Source organism: Malaclemys terrapin, chromosome 3 (genome assembly GCF_027887155.1).
Source record: "Malaclemys terrapin pileata isolate rMalTer1 chromosome 3, rMalTer1.hap1, whole genome shotgun sequence".
Classification (NCBI taxonomy): domain Eukaryota; kingdom Metazoa; phylum Chordata; order Testudines; family Emydidae; genus Malaclemys; species Malaclemys terrapin.
The window spans coordinates 37,251,796-37,269,012 of record NC_071507.1 but is presented as its reverse complement, the minus strand read 5'-3'; the positions used below and the strand labels follow the sequence as shown (position 1 = coordinate 37,269,012).

General features: G+C 39.6%; 1 protein-coding gene across 2 annotated transcripts in view; it reads right to left on the bottom strand.

Moving 5' to 3' along the window:
* The window catches only part of THADA (THADA armadillo repeat containing), a 327,070-nt gene that overhangs the window by 269,846 nt on the left and 40,007 nt on the right, over positions 1 to 17,217 (bottom strand). For both annotated transcript variants that reach the window (XM_054024500.1, XM_054024499.1), the window contains one exon: positions 14,200 to 14,309. In XM_054024500.1, the coding sequence (XP_053880475.1) occupies positions 14,200 to 14,309 (110 nt within the window). The remainder of the gene's footprint in view (positions 1 to 14,199; positions 14,310 to 17,217) is intronic.

Here is a 17,217-nt window from a genome sequence, read left to right as displayed (position 1 = left end):
CTGGGGCTCCTCCAGCCATGGGAAGAGGGGTGCTCAGGGCTTCTCTGGGCGGGGGGCTTGTGGCTCCAGGCACAGGGGATCTCAGGGCTCCAACTGCCGGGGGTGGGAGCGCAGGCAGAAGGGGTGCAGTCGGGGGTTAGCCTCCCTAAAGAGGGGCTCCACCCGCTGCCCATGCACCCCTCACCTCCTCACTCGCCTCCTGTCTCTCTCCTCACTCCCTCACCGCTGCTCAACTCCTCACTCCCCTGCCACAGAAACCCCCTGCCTGCCATGAGAATTCCCGCTCGCTAGTGGCTCACCGCTCACCTCCTCACTCCCCCGCTTGCAGCCAGACCCCCCTGCTTGCCTTGTCACCCTGCTGCTGGCGCACCGCTCGCCTCCTTACTCCCCTGCCAGGGCCCCCTGCCACTCACCTTGCCGCTCGCCTCCTCCCCCCTGCCCACTGCTTGCCTTCTCACCCCCTCCTCGCCGCCTCACTTTGTTCCTTAAGCATTGTGTCCCCCACCTGTATCTCTAGAGAGGCAACGTGGAGGAGCAACAGGGAGGAAGGGAAGGGGCTGATGCTGCACAGGAAACTGTCATGGCGCAGGGAAACTCCCTGGTGGCTGCATGCGGCCACAGTGACCGCATTTGAGAAACGGTGCCCTAGTCAGAGTGTTCTTAATGGAGGATACTGCCCTCTGGAAATTTACTTCTCTAATCTATTCATCACAGCCTGATTTTACTGACCTTCAGAGTACTACGTAAGGCCCATGTGTGTACTTGTCCCTCTGCCTGAGGCAGGCCATTTATGAAGGAGTCTAATGTTTAAAGGAATTGGTTCGGTAAGTAGCTGCTTTGTCCTCATTATAGTACCTTTGTGCAATATGAAATTATCTTGGGGATTGGATGTAGACTGTAGGTGGCACTATCTGGCTAATGCTGATTTTAACTATGTTTTAGTCATACATGACACACCTGAAAGCTTATGCAATGAGTGTATGTTCAGTACAAATGAATTAAATAAAATGCTTCTGCAAACCTGAGCAGCAGTATTGCAAAGATTTTATAATGCTAGATCTCTTAAAATAGTTTAAAATAAAATACATTCAAATAATTTTAAATGTAAAATACACACAAAAAAACATGCACCTAGCGAAGACAGCAAAAAACAAGGGTACAATTCATTACCAGTACTTTGACTTATTTGTCAAGTGTCTAAACTGCACTCTTGTCATGAAGTATTTTTCCTCTGCAGTTATACAATCTGGCATTCCCTATGAAACAATCTCACAGGACAAATAGCTCTAAAAATAAATACTTTGTCAAAATTACAGGAACAGCCTCAAGCAAAGGACTTTTGGGAAGGAACAGAACCTCAAGCCTACTTCAGGCCCAGGTGCTGCCCAAACAAAGTTCAACAAAATATTATTTAGTCGGCCAGAATAAAACCTATTCCTTAACCGTTACATAGCCTTTCCAAATGTAGCTTTCACAGTTAAAATTAGTTTTTCCATTAATGCTATTTTATATCATTATTAAAAGCACTAAAACATTTGCCTTGACACAGCCTGTAACAAATGATGATCAGTTATGGTTAATACAACTGCAATTATATTAACCCTGTAGGATTTTCTGTTGCCAAAACACAAGTCCTAATTACTCTCCCATTTTAGTAGCTGGGTGGCCTCCTGTTAGCCCCATTTGACTACCTGGGTGGTTGAAATAAGAAGTCTAAAGTTAAGAGAGAAGACCGGAAATTGGGGGGGAGGGGGAGAAGGAGAAGACGGGAAGAGGAAGAAGAAAGTGAAGGCTGAAGAGAGCCTTCCACTTTTCTCTTATTTCTTCCCCATCCCCCACATCACATTTCCTCAGTTTAAGTGTTAAAAATACATCAATTTCTACTGCCACTGCTGTCCCCCACTCCATTTCCAACTCGCTAGGTTCTTATCGACCCCATCACTGTAGTATCTGACCACCACCTAAATTTTTAAAAACACAATCTTTCTGTCTTATTCCTTCCCTACCCAGGAAAAAGAAAAAGAAAAAGAAAAGAACCGGTACACCAGGCAGCTAGGCTACAGTCACAGTAGGTCCTCTACCTTTTGTAAGGGCCAGTTAAAGGAAGGACTCCTGGATACCCAATCTCTCCCTAGGACTGGGCACCACCATGGTTTCCCTACATTGCTTCTCCTCCCTCTCTCCTTTTCACAGCTCCATTTCAAACAGGTAGTGCACCTCTAAACTACCATCCTGACAGCCACCTCAAAAGTGTCAGAGAAACATGCCTTCAAAGAGAGTGGGTCACACAACATTACAGGATCCACAACCAAGGCAACCAGTTGCGACATCTTCCTCTGGCCCTTTTTCAACATAATGGTCACCTCTGTCCTATCTTTGTTTTACATAGCCTACTGTTGGCCTTTCTCAGATGATTTAAGACATGGGCTGGCTTTCTACCCTTTTGTACACATGGATGTGACAACTTTCCAGGGTTTTGACCAACCAGTAATTCTGGTGGTTACCTCAGACTTTGTGACTCCATTTCAACTATAGTATACTTCTACTATAGGCATTACTGTTTTAATTGTAAATACCAGCATTACTGGTCCTATCTCCTTAATTCTAACATGGTTTAAACTTCTTATTTTAGCTATTCAAAGAATAATGCTTAAGTCTTCAGTATGTTACCTCAACATTAAAACAAACATCCTATGCTAACATTCCTGGTGGTACAAAAGAGAACAAGGCAAAACATTACGGAATATTTAAAAGCTGCTATGCTGCATATTGCAAGGGTTTGCATTATATTATTAATTATTACTATTATTTTATTGCATATTTTATTTTTAAATAGATTTTTTTACCTTAAGAGCTAGCAGAAAGAGAAAAATATACTGACATGTAATCTAAGACATTTCAAACACTGAAGTTGCCACAAGTAATTCTATCCTGTTCAGTCACTCACCCAAACCCAAGTTTTTTGTGAAAGCAAAGTGTTATTGCTCTAAAGTAAAAATCATTAGAGACTATTGACCTTTAAATGGGGGAAGACTACTCCCTTATGCTTGGCAACAGCATCTCTTATGGTCTGGCATGCAGATTATTGTCATAATAAGCAGGTGGCCTTGAAATTTAAGAATAATGAAGCTTTCTAAGGTAAAAATTGTGTTCACAAATGTGTTATCTTTCAGGTTAAAATCCCTAATCTGTATCAGACTGAAGTATTAATTATTTTTGCCAGACCAAATAATTAAAGTCTGTAATTAAAACACCACACAGTAATGATATGCAAATGACTTCAATTGCAGTTCAGTGAGTGGTTTTTCTGATTTATCTATCTTTCTTCTAGTTAAAACAATTTCATGCCTGGGCATAACAGCTATTCTGATCAGTTTCACTGAATCCAATAAACCTGAGACACAAACTGCCAAAAACCAGGAAATTCAAAGTTAAAGTTGAGCATCTCTCTATAATTCATAAGGCTGTACTCTCCTCCCCATACAAAAATTATTGTGTATTAAAGATGAAGGGTCCACCTTGGACCTAGATATCCTGAATTTTTAAGGTTTGTAGCTTAAACTTCATATAATTAGAAGTGTTGTCTATGTTAGTACACCTCTACCCCAATATAACGTGACCCGATATAACACGAATTCGGATATAAGGTGGTAAAGCAGCGCTCCGGGGGGGTCGGGGCTGCGCGCTCCGGCAGATCAAAGCAAGTTCGATATACCGCGGTTTCACCTATAACGCGGTAAGATTTTTTGGCTCCCAAGGACAGCGTTATATCGGGGTAGAGGTGTATATCTAAATTCAAAGTTTAAATCAGTGTAATCCTGCTTGCCCTGGGGAAACTCATTTAATCACTTTGCTCTCCAGTAGTCCTACTGTAGTTTAATTTTTGTACTGGATGCTATTATTATCTGTAAACTAACATCCATAGTGTGCTTGGTGCTTTACAAACCAATAAGGAAACAAGGACCTGCCCTTAGAAGTTTATTACAATTTAAGGTGAATTTGCCCCAGAAAATATGTGCTTCATAAGAGGGGTTTCCTATTAATTAAGAGCAGGTACAATAACTTTACATTGCCGTTCTTGCCCCACTCTTTGTAACCTCGGTATGGAAAATGTGGATTTCTAAAACAATGTAACAGCTCACAGGCAGCAGTTACAAGTTGTTACAAATCAGAGCAGTTCTGAAGACATCCTTAAATTGCACTGAAGACTTGATAGAACCCTGGAATAGGGAGGTGCAAAAACAGATATAGCGCCACCATTGCCCCCACTCTTTCCCTGCACCCAGAGAGTAGGGGAACTGAAATGGAGAATCTAGCACACAGTGATAAAGTTTCACAGGTGAATAATGTATTTAGACATTTGTAGGAGTTCCAGCGTTCTTTTTAAACTGTAAAAAGCAACAGAGGGTCCTGTGGCACCTTTAAGACTAACAGAAGTATTGGGAGCATAAGCTTTCGTGGGTAAGAACCTCACTTCTTGCAAGAGGGTCCTGCGGCACCTTTAAGACTAACAGAAGTATTGGGAGCATAAGCTTTCGTGGGTAAGAACCTCACTTCTTGCAATGCAAGTTAGTCTTAAAGGTGCCACAGGACCCTCTGTTGTTTTTTACAGATTCAGACTAACACGGCTACCCCTCTATACTTTTTAAACTGAGTACTTTTATAGTTCTCTATACTACAGTGTCTGAATACATAAGTGTTTGGCATGCTCTAGAAATCATGGTTAGGATTTTTTTTAAATGGTGGGCACAGACGTGGTGATTTTAAATAAGAAATTAGTTTCAAAGCCCAGAAAGATTGAAGTTACCCATTTTAAAAGTACAGAAAGTCATCCATGCAACTACCATTTATAAGTGAGGATTTCACTTTACACTGAAAAATTTTACAGGTTAGGTAAAAAGGTCAGTGCATGACTTGAAGGTTTATAAAATGGTAATTTACTTCAGTGATCTGCCTGTTAATGAATTTTAAATTACATAATACCAGCTAACCAGATTTTAGGGGCTTGAGAAGACACAGGAAAGTTATATGACTTCTCAAGGTCACAGCAGTCAACAGCAGAGTCAGTAATAGCAGACAGGACTGTCTATTCCCAATTCCCTACCGGAAATCTCCATATAGCTTCATATACTGCACTTGCAGATGTTCAGCAAACCACTAGAGATGGATAATTTCCAAGGATTTCGGATTAAATGCATTAGTCCAGCTGACTCCGAAATGACTCCTTTAAGTATTTTTATTTGAGACCAAATGTCATAGCTTTCTGGTGGCAATGTGAGATATTAACTGAATTTAATATACAATGTATAAAATAATTATTCCCCCATTTCCTCAAAGTGCTCCAAATACATTTTTCTTAAATACAAGAATTCTACCAAGATCTAAATATAGTTCTCTGCTCCATTCTCCCCCAGGGGGGATAATTTTTTTTTTTAGTTGTTTTTATTTAAAATCAGATTTTATTTAAATTACATACATTTTTAAACAAACATTAAAAATTAAATTTGAAATTCTGACATCCTATGTGAAGGCCTAATTTACTATAATCTATTAAATAAAAAAATGTTTAAACAGTGCATGCTTGCCACCAAAGCTTTAAAGAAAGTCAAACCACTCTACTGGGAGAAGTCATTGGCTAACAACATGGAATCAGTTTATTGAAGTGTTAAACCAGCTTTTGACTGCAGTAGCTTTTTCTGCTCATACATGGAAAATATTCTCTTCATTTCAGTTTATTCAACTATTTCAGTTCAATGACTAATTCATTCAAAGTTGTGAAACCAATTTGGAGACAAATGTGCAAGAAAGCTTGTTTTCCTCATCCATCTATAAATAAAAAAACAGGTGCGAGGATGAGCTCTACTAGTTATAAAATCTTGAACGTGGTTACCTGAAATAATCAGTTCAATTCGCTAACTACTTATTAAATAAGGAAAGTATAACTCAATTTTAAATGAAAAACATGTTTAGATTAACATTTTTCTTATGCATCCAGCACATTTAAAGGCAGTTTTATTTAACTCATAAAAAAATTAAATGCTGCTTAATGTTGCACATTTGTCATTGAATGCCAGTTTCCATCCAAATAGTGCTTGACACATCACAAGAAAAATAAATAAATACATCATTTTGTAAACGCATGATTCACCATTTTCTAGCATGTTAAAAAATGTTAAAATTAAGAATCTGAATAAATGTACGATAAGCTGCATAACTGCTAAAAACATGTATAGATATAGTGTAACTTCCTGCTTAGCAAAAAGTAATACCAAATTTAGTGTAAAAACTATATTTAGTTGCAAATCAATATGTTTTATTGGTTACCAACCAATGAGAATCACCTTTACTTAAGGAAAGTAACTAAAAAATACAAATACAAAACAAGATTAAAATCAGTGCTTTAAGTCACTTTGATTTAAATTGGTGATTTTCAAACTGGGGTACTCATACCCGTAGGGGTACACGAGCTCTCATCCGGGTGTACACGAAAAATCCTGTAATGGCGGACAATGCATTTTATTTAGTAAAACTTGGCAATCTGATCATGGATATATTATGATCTTGTCTCAGATGGGGTAGGCAGTAAACTACATTATTTGGAAAGGGGTATGCAGCCCAAGATGTTTGAAAACCACTAATTTAAATCAATCCACCCTGTTCCTCCCAAATGAATGAAGCCCTATAAATTTACCTTTTGGAGGACATTCCATTATGTTCTGAAACATTAATGATCGCATTAATGAAACAGAGACGGTTACAGAGCTCCCAGTATATTGAACGGTAGCTGTATAACATACAACAGGCAGATTTGGACTGAGTGAAGAAAGTGAGAAGAAAAAGGCAGAAATTCAGTAGCCTAAGCAACAACTTGGTGATAATGAACTTGTTATTTCAACAAAGAAAGCCACATAGGAAATGGACATAGATACCTGATGGGCAAACAAAGAAAGAGCCAGATATCCGGAATGAACATAAAGAAGTCGCGCAGAAGAAACTTCATATTTCTACAACATCACCGGCTCATTCACCTGCATGTCCACCAATGTTATATATGCCATCATGTGCCAGCAATGCCCCTCTACAATGTACATTGGCCAAACTGGACAGTCACTACGCAAGAGGATAAATGGACACAAGTCAGATATCAGGAATGGCAATATACAAAAACCTGTAGGAGAACACTTCAACCTCCCTGGCCACACAATAGCAGATATAAAGGTAGCCATTTTACAGCAAAAAAACTTCAGGACCAGACTCCAAAGAGAAACTGCTGAGCTTCAATGTTTGTAATGGTTCTATCTCCCCTTGTAAGTATGCTCACACTTCTTATCAAACTGTCTGTACTGGGCTATCTTGATTATCACTTCAAAAGTTTTTTTTTCACTTAATTAATTGGCCTTTCAGAGTTGGTAAGACAACTCCCATCTGTTTATGCTCTCTGTATGTGTGTATATATATCTCCTCAATATATGTTCCATTCTATATGCATCCGAAGAAGTGGGCTGTAGTCCACGAAAGCTTATGCTCTAATAAATTTGTTAGTCTCTAAGGTGCCACAAGTACTCCTGTTCTTCTTTTTGCGGATACAGACTAACACGGCTGCTACTCTGAAACCAGCTTATTGAGTGTACCAGGAAAAACAAACAGCAAGACGTTGCAGAGGAGAATGAAGAGGTATGTGGGATCAGCACTTGCAGAGGAACAGGCTGGATTTTTGACTAGGGCTGTCAATTAATCGCAGTTAACTCACATGATTAATTCAAAAAATTAATCACGATTTTAAACATAAATAGCGATTAAACACAGTTTTAAATCGCACTGTTAAACAATAAAATACCAACTGAAATTTATTAAATATTTTTGGATGTTTTTCTACATTTTCAAATAAATATATTGATTTCAATTACAACACAGCATGTAAAGTATACAGTGCTCTCTTTATATTATTATTTTTGATTAAAAATATTTGGACTGTAAAAATTATAAAGAAATAGTAATTTTCAGTTCACCTCATACAAGTACTGTAATGCAATCTCTTTATCGTGCAACTCACAAAGGTAGATTTGTTTTTGTTACATAACTCCACTCAAAAACAAAACAATGTAAAACTTTAGAGCCTACAAGTCTACTCAGTCCTACTTCTTCAGCCAATCGCTAAGACAAAGAAGTTTTATTTACATTTACGGGGAGATAATGCTACTTGCTTCTTATTTACAATGTCATTTGAAAGCAACAACAGGCATTCCCATCGCACATTGGTAGCCGGCATTGCAAGGTATTTACGTGCCACATAAGCTAAACATTTGTATGCCCCTTCATGCTTCGGCCACCATTCCAGAGGACATGCTTCCATGCTGATCACGCTTGTTAACAAATTAATGCATTAATTAAATTTGCGACTGAACTCTGAGGAGGAAAATTGTATGTCTCCTGCTCTGTGGTTTTACCCACATTCTGCCATATATTTTATGTTATAGCAGTCTTGGATGACGACCCAGCACATATTGTTTGTTTTAAGAACACTTTCACTGCAGATTTGACAAAACGCAAAGAAGGTACCAATGTGAAACTTCTAAAGATAGCTACAGCACTTGACCCAAAGTTTAAAAATCTGAGGTATCTTCATAAATCTGAAAGGGACGGGGTGTGGAGCATGCTTTCAGAAGTCTTAAAAGAGCAACACTCTGATGCGGAAACTACAGAACCTGAACCATCGAAAAAGAAAATCAACATTCTGCTGGTGGCATCTGACTCAGATGATGAAAATGAACATGCATCGGTCTGCACTGCTTTGGATCATTATCGAACAGAACCCATCATCACCATGGACGCATATCCCCTGGAATGGTGGTTGAAGTTTGAAGGGGCATATGAATCTTTAGCGCATCTGGCACGTAAATATCTTGACACGACGGCTACAACAGTGCCATGCAAACACCTATTCTCACTTTCAGGTGAGATTGTAAACAAGAAGCGGGCAGCATTATCTCCTGCAAATAAAAACAAACTTGTTCGTCTGAGCAATTGGCTGAACAAGAAATAGGACTGAGTAGAATTGTAGACTCAAGTTTTACACTGTTTTATTTTTGAATGCAATTCTTTTTTTTTGTACATAATTCTACATCTGTAAGTTCAACTTTCATGATAAAGAGACTGCACTACAGTACTTGTATTAGCTGAATTGAAAAATACTATTTCTTTTGTTTATCATTTTACAGTCCAAATATTTGTAATCAAAAAGAATATAAAGTGAGCACTGTATACTTCGTATTCTGTGTTGTAACTGAAATCAATATATTTGAAAATGTAGAAAATACCCAAAATATTTAAATAAATGGTATTCTATTATTAACAAGGCAATTAATCGTGATTCATTTTTTTAATTGCTTGACAGCCTTAATTTTGATCATGATGAAGTACAATAGATCAGTTATTGTAATAAGACAGATACTGGAAAAGTACACAAAACACAACCAAACCTATCACACCTCTACCCCGATATAACGCGACTCAATCTAACACGAATTCGGATATAACGTGGTAAAGCAGTGCTCCGGGGGGCAGGGGGAGTGGGGCTGCGCACTCCAGCAGATCAAAGCAAGTTCAATATAACGCGGTTTCACCTATAACACAGTAAAAATTTTTGGCTCCTGAGGACAGCGTTATCTCGGGGTAGAGGTGTACAACTTTATAGACTTCAAATAAATTTTTGATAGCATTGAGCAGAAAGAATTATGAAAAGTTATGAGAATGTATGGCATCTCCAAAAAGTTGATCAAGCGGATAGAAAGCATCCAAAGCAAGTTGATGAGTGCAGTGACAGTTGACATAAAGCTGACTGAATGGTTCAGAATGACTGTAGGAGTGAGACAAGGATGCATGCTATCACCAGATTTGTTTAACTTGGTACTAGAATCAGTAATGACTGTAGCCTGAGAGATGAAATGGGAGGAGTCACATTATATGGTGGGACTGTGCATAACCTCAGATTAGCAGACCATACTGACCTCACAGCACTGACCAAGGAGGATTTACAGAGAATAACTGACAAGGTAGACTGAGAAAGCAGAAAATTCTGATTAACAAGAGTAGGGGCACAAGTGGCAGGTGTGTGCCAAATTCTTCAGCGGACTCCAGCTTGGCCTCCTTAATGGGAGCACCAATTTTGAAGGAGCCATAGCCTGGAGAATATCCAGTAATGCGTGGATTGTAAAAGGATGTGAAGAGCTTGTACATTTCATCAACTCCAGCATTGGCAGAGTAAAGGTGAGAGTTAATGGGACACATTGGGGCATTGCTGAAAGAGGGCAGAAACAAAATTACAGACAGGATTCCTGTTCTAAAATATTGACAGTTTTATGTATGAGAGAAAGATCTTCTGCCCCCTGTCCAACAGATGGACCCCATCTCCGTGACCCCTTCCAATTAATGATCTTCCAGCATTCATTAATAGTTTTCATGCAGTGTTTGGGTACACTGGCAGAGCAGTGGAACACAATGGCTGTGGTACGGTTGGAGTGTACTGGCAAAGTGGTAGGGTGCAGGAAGGCTGGGGTGCATTGGTAGCTCTGTGGCTGCAGGGTTATCGGGGTGCACTGGCAGAGCTGTCAGACCCAGGATGTTCAAATTTCACTAGCAGAGCAGTGGGGTGCAGAGTAGTGGGGATGCAGGAAGATTGGGGCACATTGGCAGAGCTGTTTTGTTGTATGCCATGCCTCCCTCACTTGAGGGGAGCCAAGAGAGGTTGGATGCTATCATCCAACCCAATTTATGCCCTTCTTCATAACCACCCTCCCCTGGCTACAGTCTAAACCGCTCCCCATAAACTCCCACTCAACAGTCACACGTCTATTTTCCCCCCCAACAATACTTTGATTACTCCCCTCCCCCCCCCAATGAAATTGCTATCCATGCCTTACAAATTGTAGCAACCTTCAGTCACTCAGTTCAAAACTCCTTTTGTTTTAGGCGAGGGCATATGATTACCTTATCCTTAGATGTTAACTGAAGAATGAGTTCACAGCCATCAATCTGTGATTCATCCAGTCATTAGTACCTCCCAGTTTAACAGTACACAAGGCATTAGAAAAAAAGTGAAACTAAAAAGATGCATACTAGACATTCCTAATTAATCGCCTTTTGTTTCATCCCATCCCCTACCCTTTGCCCACTGTCATCTATTTAGAGCAGGGGTGGGCAAGCTTTTTGGCCTGAGGACCACATCTGGGTATGGAAATTGTATGGTGGGCCATGAACGCTCACGAAATTGGGGGTGGGGTGCAGGGGATGGTGAGGGCTCTGGCTGGGGCTGCGGGCTCTGGGATTGGGCCAGAAATGAGGAGTTTAGGATGTGGGAGGGGGCTCCAGGCTGCGGCGGGGGGTTGGGGTGCAAGGGAGGGATTAGGGCTGGGGCAGGGGGTCAGGAGTGCAGGCTCCGGGCGATGCTTACCTCAAGCAGCTCTTGGAAGCAGCAGTATGTCCCTACTCCAGCTCCTATGCGGAGGTGCAGCTAGGCGGCTCTGCGCGCTGCCCTGTCCGCAGGCGCCACCCCAGCAGCTCCCATTAACCGCATTTCCCGGCCAATGGGAGCTACGGGGGTGGCGCTTGGGGTGGGGGCAGCATGCGGAGCCCTATGGCTACCCCTAAACGTAGGAACCAGAGGGGGGACATGCTGTTGCTTCCGGGAGTCTCAGTACACGCGCTTGGAGCGGCCTCCAACCCCATTCCCCAGCTGGAGCGCGGGAGTAGGGCAAGCCCCAGACCCCACTTCCGAGCGGGAGCTCGAGGGCCGGATTAAACAGGCTGAAGGGCCGGATGTGGCCCCTGGACCCTACTCTGCCCACCTGATTTAGAGCATAGTTTATTAAAATCATATATATTCTGGAGCATAGTCTGTCTTTCAGAGAAACAAAGTGGGTGAGGTCATATCTTTTATTGGGCCAACTTCCATTGGTGTGAGAGACAAGCTTTCAAGCCACACAGAGCTCTTCTTCAGGTCTGCCTGAAAGCTTGTCTCTCTCACCAACAAAAGTTGGTCCAATAAAAAGATATTATCTCATCCACCTTGTCTCTCTAGTATCCTGGGACCGACATGGCCACAACTATACGGCATTTAGTATTTCAGTTATTTGTCCAATAATCGTTTAGAACGTTTCCTCTTTAGCATACCTGTAGTTCAAGATAAGGACAGTAATTTGATTTTACTGTTAGCTTCATTTGAAGCAGAATTAAAGTTACAAATTTAGATAAGAAAGAGAAGTTTGAGTTTGATTACTCCAGAGAGTCTTGCAAAAGAGGATATCAGAAGTAATTAATTAATTTCAGTTAAAAAAAGAAAGGTTGTTTCAGGCCCAATATTTCATTCTGCAGACTTATAACAACTTAGACATAATAGTAAATATTGATATTAAACCTATGGGAATAGATATTAAGTAGCAGCTGTTACCCAACAGAAAGCAGAATAATTCTTTGTATCCCAACCTGGCACATGGTAAGAAACATCAAGTACAAATGTGCAGGCCTATTCCCATCCAGATGGGATTCACTTAGCTGATGGGGTAATATAGATGAGATGTTGTTTAAGGAAGCTGTCTAGCTGGATGGGAGCCCACCACAACATGTACTAGTTGTCCAGGATAGTGGATAATCCCTTGCTAACACAGGAGAAGTACAAAGATAAAAGGTGACTTTATATTTTCTGAACTAAGAATATAGCTGGAAGGTTGCATGAGGATTAGTATTCAGAGTTTAAGGCTGGCTATATCACAGGGACACCTTTAGACAGACCAAGGAGATTTGTCTGATGTGTCAGAGGCCTGCCTGTACCTTAGCACATAATAACCTTCAAAAAGAGAATTCCATAAAAGATTGGTTTCCTGCTGAGAAGCCAAAGTGCCCCAGAGGTCTCAGAGTCCCACAGTGATTAGTCTCTTATCTTGTTTTACAGGTATCTACGTTGAATCTGAATTTAGTTCTTCCACGGACTCAACTATTTGAATATATTGTTTTCTCTATATATCAAATTTGGTTACCTTTAAATCACCAGTTTTGTATCTCAAAGGTGGCTAATGGTGACAATTTTCTTATAAGCAGAAAAAACTAACCACATTACTACAAATAGGTTGACACTCTTCATGCTGTTGAAAAACTTGAGTTTCAACCGTCTTAGCAGGTCCCATGAACCTCAGCATCCAGTGGCTGAGCCCACCCTAGTCTCCTTTCTGAAAAAATTCCCCCTGCCACAGCTAAAATTGGTACAGCTCTATTACAAAAGGTTATATGAGAAAGTAAATAGCAGCTCTTCTCATGAGTCTGCATAACAGTGAAACCCTTTGCCTGAAATCAAAGGAAGAAATCCTGACTCCAGTGAAGTCCATGGCAAAACTCCCTTTCACTTCAAGAGGGACAGGATTTAATACAGTAAGTATAAACAAAATGTTTAGGCTTTTGTCAGCTTTGCTGCTCAGAAAAACAGTCATTAAGGGAGATTTTGCATTTTGGTTTGTCTCATTAAAACTCAATACTGTCCCTATTTACTCCCTTCCCTAGGTCTCAAAGCAGCATTGCAAGCAATTCAGTATCTATTTTGTGAAATTATTCTCTAAGCACTTAATGGAAAATCCACCCTTACCTAGACACAGAGGCAGTTTAGTTGGTTTCGTTCTCATAGGAAAGTATAAAAATAAAATTTCAGGGAAAAATCATTTTCAGGTAATTTTCCAAGTGTCAGAATACACAGTTTATCCAATGAAAAGTATTAAGAATTTCCAGGAAAATATAAAGGTGCTTGTTGAATATAGCAAGTTTACCACTCATTCTCAGATTTAAAAAAACTGCAGGATCCATGGGATTCACTCCAATTTTCCCATGCGCTCCTATTAATTTTTCAGTAGGTAGCACTACAGAAATTAAGAAAAGGGTGAGTTGTTTGTTTTATTTTCCTTTTAAGAACTAGCCATTTAACTCTTACCATTCCAACTCGAGGGCCTGGATACAACTAAAATAAAACAGTCCATACAGTCATATATCATGCAACTACTTCCAAACACTGGACACCTGTGGTCATATAAATCCTCATTGAGATCAAAGGAGATCTACAAAGGTGCAAGGCGCTGTTTGCACAGTCAGTTGCAGAATCAAGGCCATAGTTTATAAAACTGTTACACATTTTTTTTAAAAAAAGGAATATGTGGGTTTTACCTGGAGAGTATTTCAGTGAGCATCACAAAGCCAGTGTAGGCTAATTCAAATGCCCCTCTATGCCTGGACTGCAAAAGATGATGTTTAAAGTAGTCTCCTATATCTTTAACCTAGAAAAAAAATTACAAATGCAAGTCATGATTTGAGTTGATACAACTAATACATTTATTTACACAAAATACTTTGAGACTGAAATTTCAAACAAGTGTTCCAACGGTGTCCGTACCACCTTATGCTTCTTCACCTCTCATTTGAGACACAGCAATATTTCCTAAGGTTAAAAGGGTCACAGATAGTTATCAACAAAGCAAGGAAAATACAAAACTAAAACAAAAGTGGTGAAAGGAATTTTACTTTAAACATAAAAAAACTAGCATAAAACATGCTAGACTCAATTCTTGTACTCAACAGTGCAATGTCATTAACTGCAGGACAAATTATAGTAGACTGTAGTGACCTATGTGAGTCACTGATTTCCTGATCTACAAACAAGATTCTCTCATGCTGTTTTATTCAGGATGTTAGCAAAGGGCAGAGACAAATGTACACTGAAGAACATGAATGGAAATAAATATTTGGGAAAGTATTTGTGAAGATAAAAGGATTCCTATTATATTTTAAGTAGCTGGCCTCTTACATCTCAAAACATGTTACTTCTTAAATTGGGTAGCTTTGTTCACAGCAAAAAAAAAAAAAACAGCTTGCCAAATGGAAAGTTTTGTATTTAGTAAGAAAATGTACTTTCTTTTTTACAATCTGTGGTCATTAGAACTCTTTTAGAAGCTTGAAAAATAGTCTACACTGTCCATTTAACTGCTTTATAACACGAACTACACTTAAAATGTGAGATACACTAAAATGTTGTCTTCAGAGAATAAACGCCACTGACATCATGTCCTATAATTCTATTAATAAATCAAGTGTGTAAGCATCAGTACATCTTTAGAAATGCCAGGATTTAATTCTGCAAAAGAACAGAAAATCTTGTCAATACTACCTATTATAAGTTTCTATGATGACTATTTACTAAATTCACACAAAAAAACAGATAACTGAATCATGTGACAAATCTAAGATGATTATACATTTTTAATGCCAAGTCACAAAAGTTCAACCTGAAAAGCGGCTCAAATAAAACTCAGGGACAAAATTATGCCCACTCATTTTGAGTGATAACTAAAAGTAACACAGTTTATGAACTGCAGAGGATACTATCACAAAACTTAAGCCAGGTGCATATAGTTTTCCACCCTACTGCTTCATAATGCATTTTATCCAAATTTTGGTAAAGCAAAAGCTGGCACCAAACAGGAAAAAGACATTTCACCTTGTTCAGTCAAAGAAAATCTAAATGTTTTTTCATCATGTATTATGAAATTCATATATTAAGATACAGGAAGAAAAGGCCATCAATACTTGCAGATATTTGAGCTAAACTCTCTCCTGGAGTGGATTTTAATCCAAATATCATCTTAGTGCACATATAAGATTTTAGCTTTCCAAGCAGAGGCAAGTGTAAACCTCTCCCCTTCTGAAATGTTTTTCACACACACACACACGGCACTGGCAATCCCAAGTGTTGAAAAGTCATAAATCAAGATATTTTAAAAATACATTTGGAGTTCTTTTTCTTTCCTTCTAGCTTTTCAACCTTTAGGAGTCACATTTTCAAGATTTTCTCTACAGCCATGAGGACCTGAAACTTGACTGCATGTTCTAGGATTTTAATACCAAACATTCAGAGACTCATGAAAAGACTGCAAGAGTTGGCAACACTGCTATCTAGATACAGATACTGACATTTTTTATATATAACACCTGTACTTACTAGCAGGCATAGTCTTTACTACGGAGCAGAATCCCATTGAAGTCACTAGTCCAGTAGTAAGAGAATGCAAAATTAAAGCCTTAGTATTTCAGTTTCATATGTGAATGGTAAACACCAATGAGCACAAAGACACTCCAGGCCATCAGCCTCCTCACTTTTTGATTCTCAAATTCAGAGCATCCTAACACTTCCTAAACCTACAAGGACCAGTTTATTCCCAGCCCTGACCAAAGCCATAGCCCCAAGGACTGCCACAGTATGAAGCAGCCACTGGGCCTTGCATGAATACCCTGTGAATCTAACTTCTTACTCCGATGAAGCTGGGCTAATAATGAATTAGAAGAAAAAGAGCATTATCCCTAACTGCCAGCTGCAGATAATGGATCAATCAAGAGCTGCCTCTCCCTGACACTGTCCCTTTACAGACACTCCGTCAGCCAGCTCTTGAAAAAGAACTCCTGAAAAAAGCACTGGGAATTAGCCAGTGGCAGATGCTCTGACACAGGAGAGTCACGACTGGCTGCCAATAGCCATTGCTCACCCAAGGGTATGACTCCCATATGACCTATGGTCTGGCTGTGGAAGTCCAACCCTCTTCATACAGAAACTGAAAAGCTAAGCAACTGAAGTGCTGAGTACTTTTAGTGCTTACATCAACGCACCACTTCCGAGTTCAAATCCTGACAGGGGTGAGAGAAGAATCTGATCTCATCATAGTTTGCAACTGCTATTTCTCCACATCACAAAACCACACAGATCATTTTGCACAATTAGCAGTCTAAACTCAAGGCCCAGGACTGGAAAAAAAAGGATTACAAATCAAAATGGAAAAGGATTGGTAGTGCTGTACAAGGTGGTTTGCCCATTAGCTGCTTGTCCAACACACCTGGCTTAGAGCAATGCTATCAAATTCGCTTTCGTGAGTTTTTAAATGGACTTCCATTAAAATGGAGTGAACTTGGTATCAAGTAATATAACTTACTGGAAATGGCTATCAAGATCCAATTAACACAAACAGCATCTTCCATGAAAACAAGTGAAATGGCTTATTTGTATTCTACATTGTTGAAAGATGCATATTTTCTTTAATATAAAGAGAGCTTTTTAATTCCTCAACTAACATGTAGGAAATAAATACAGTTTATCTAATCAAGTAAGAAGCAGTGGAAGTTCAATATGGAGGCAGACAG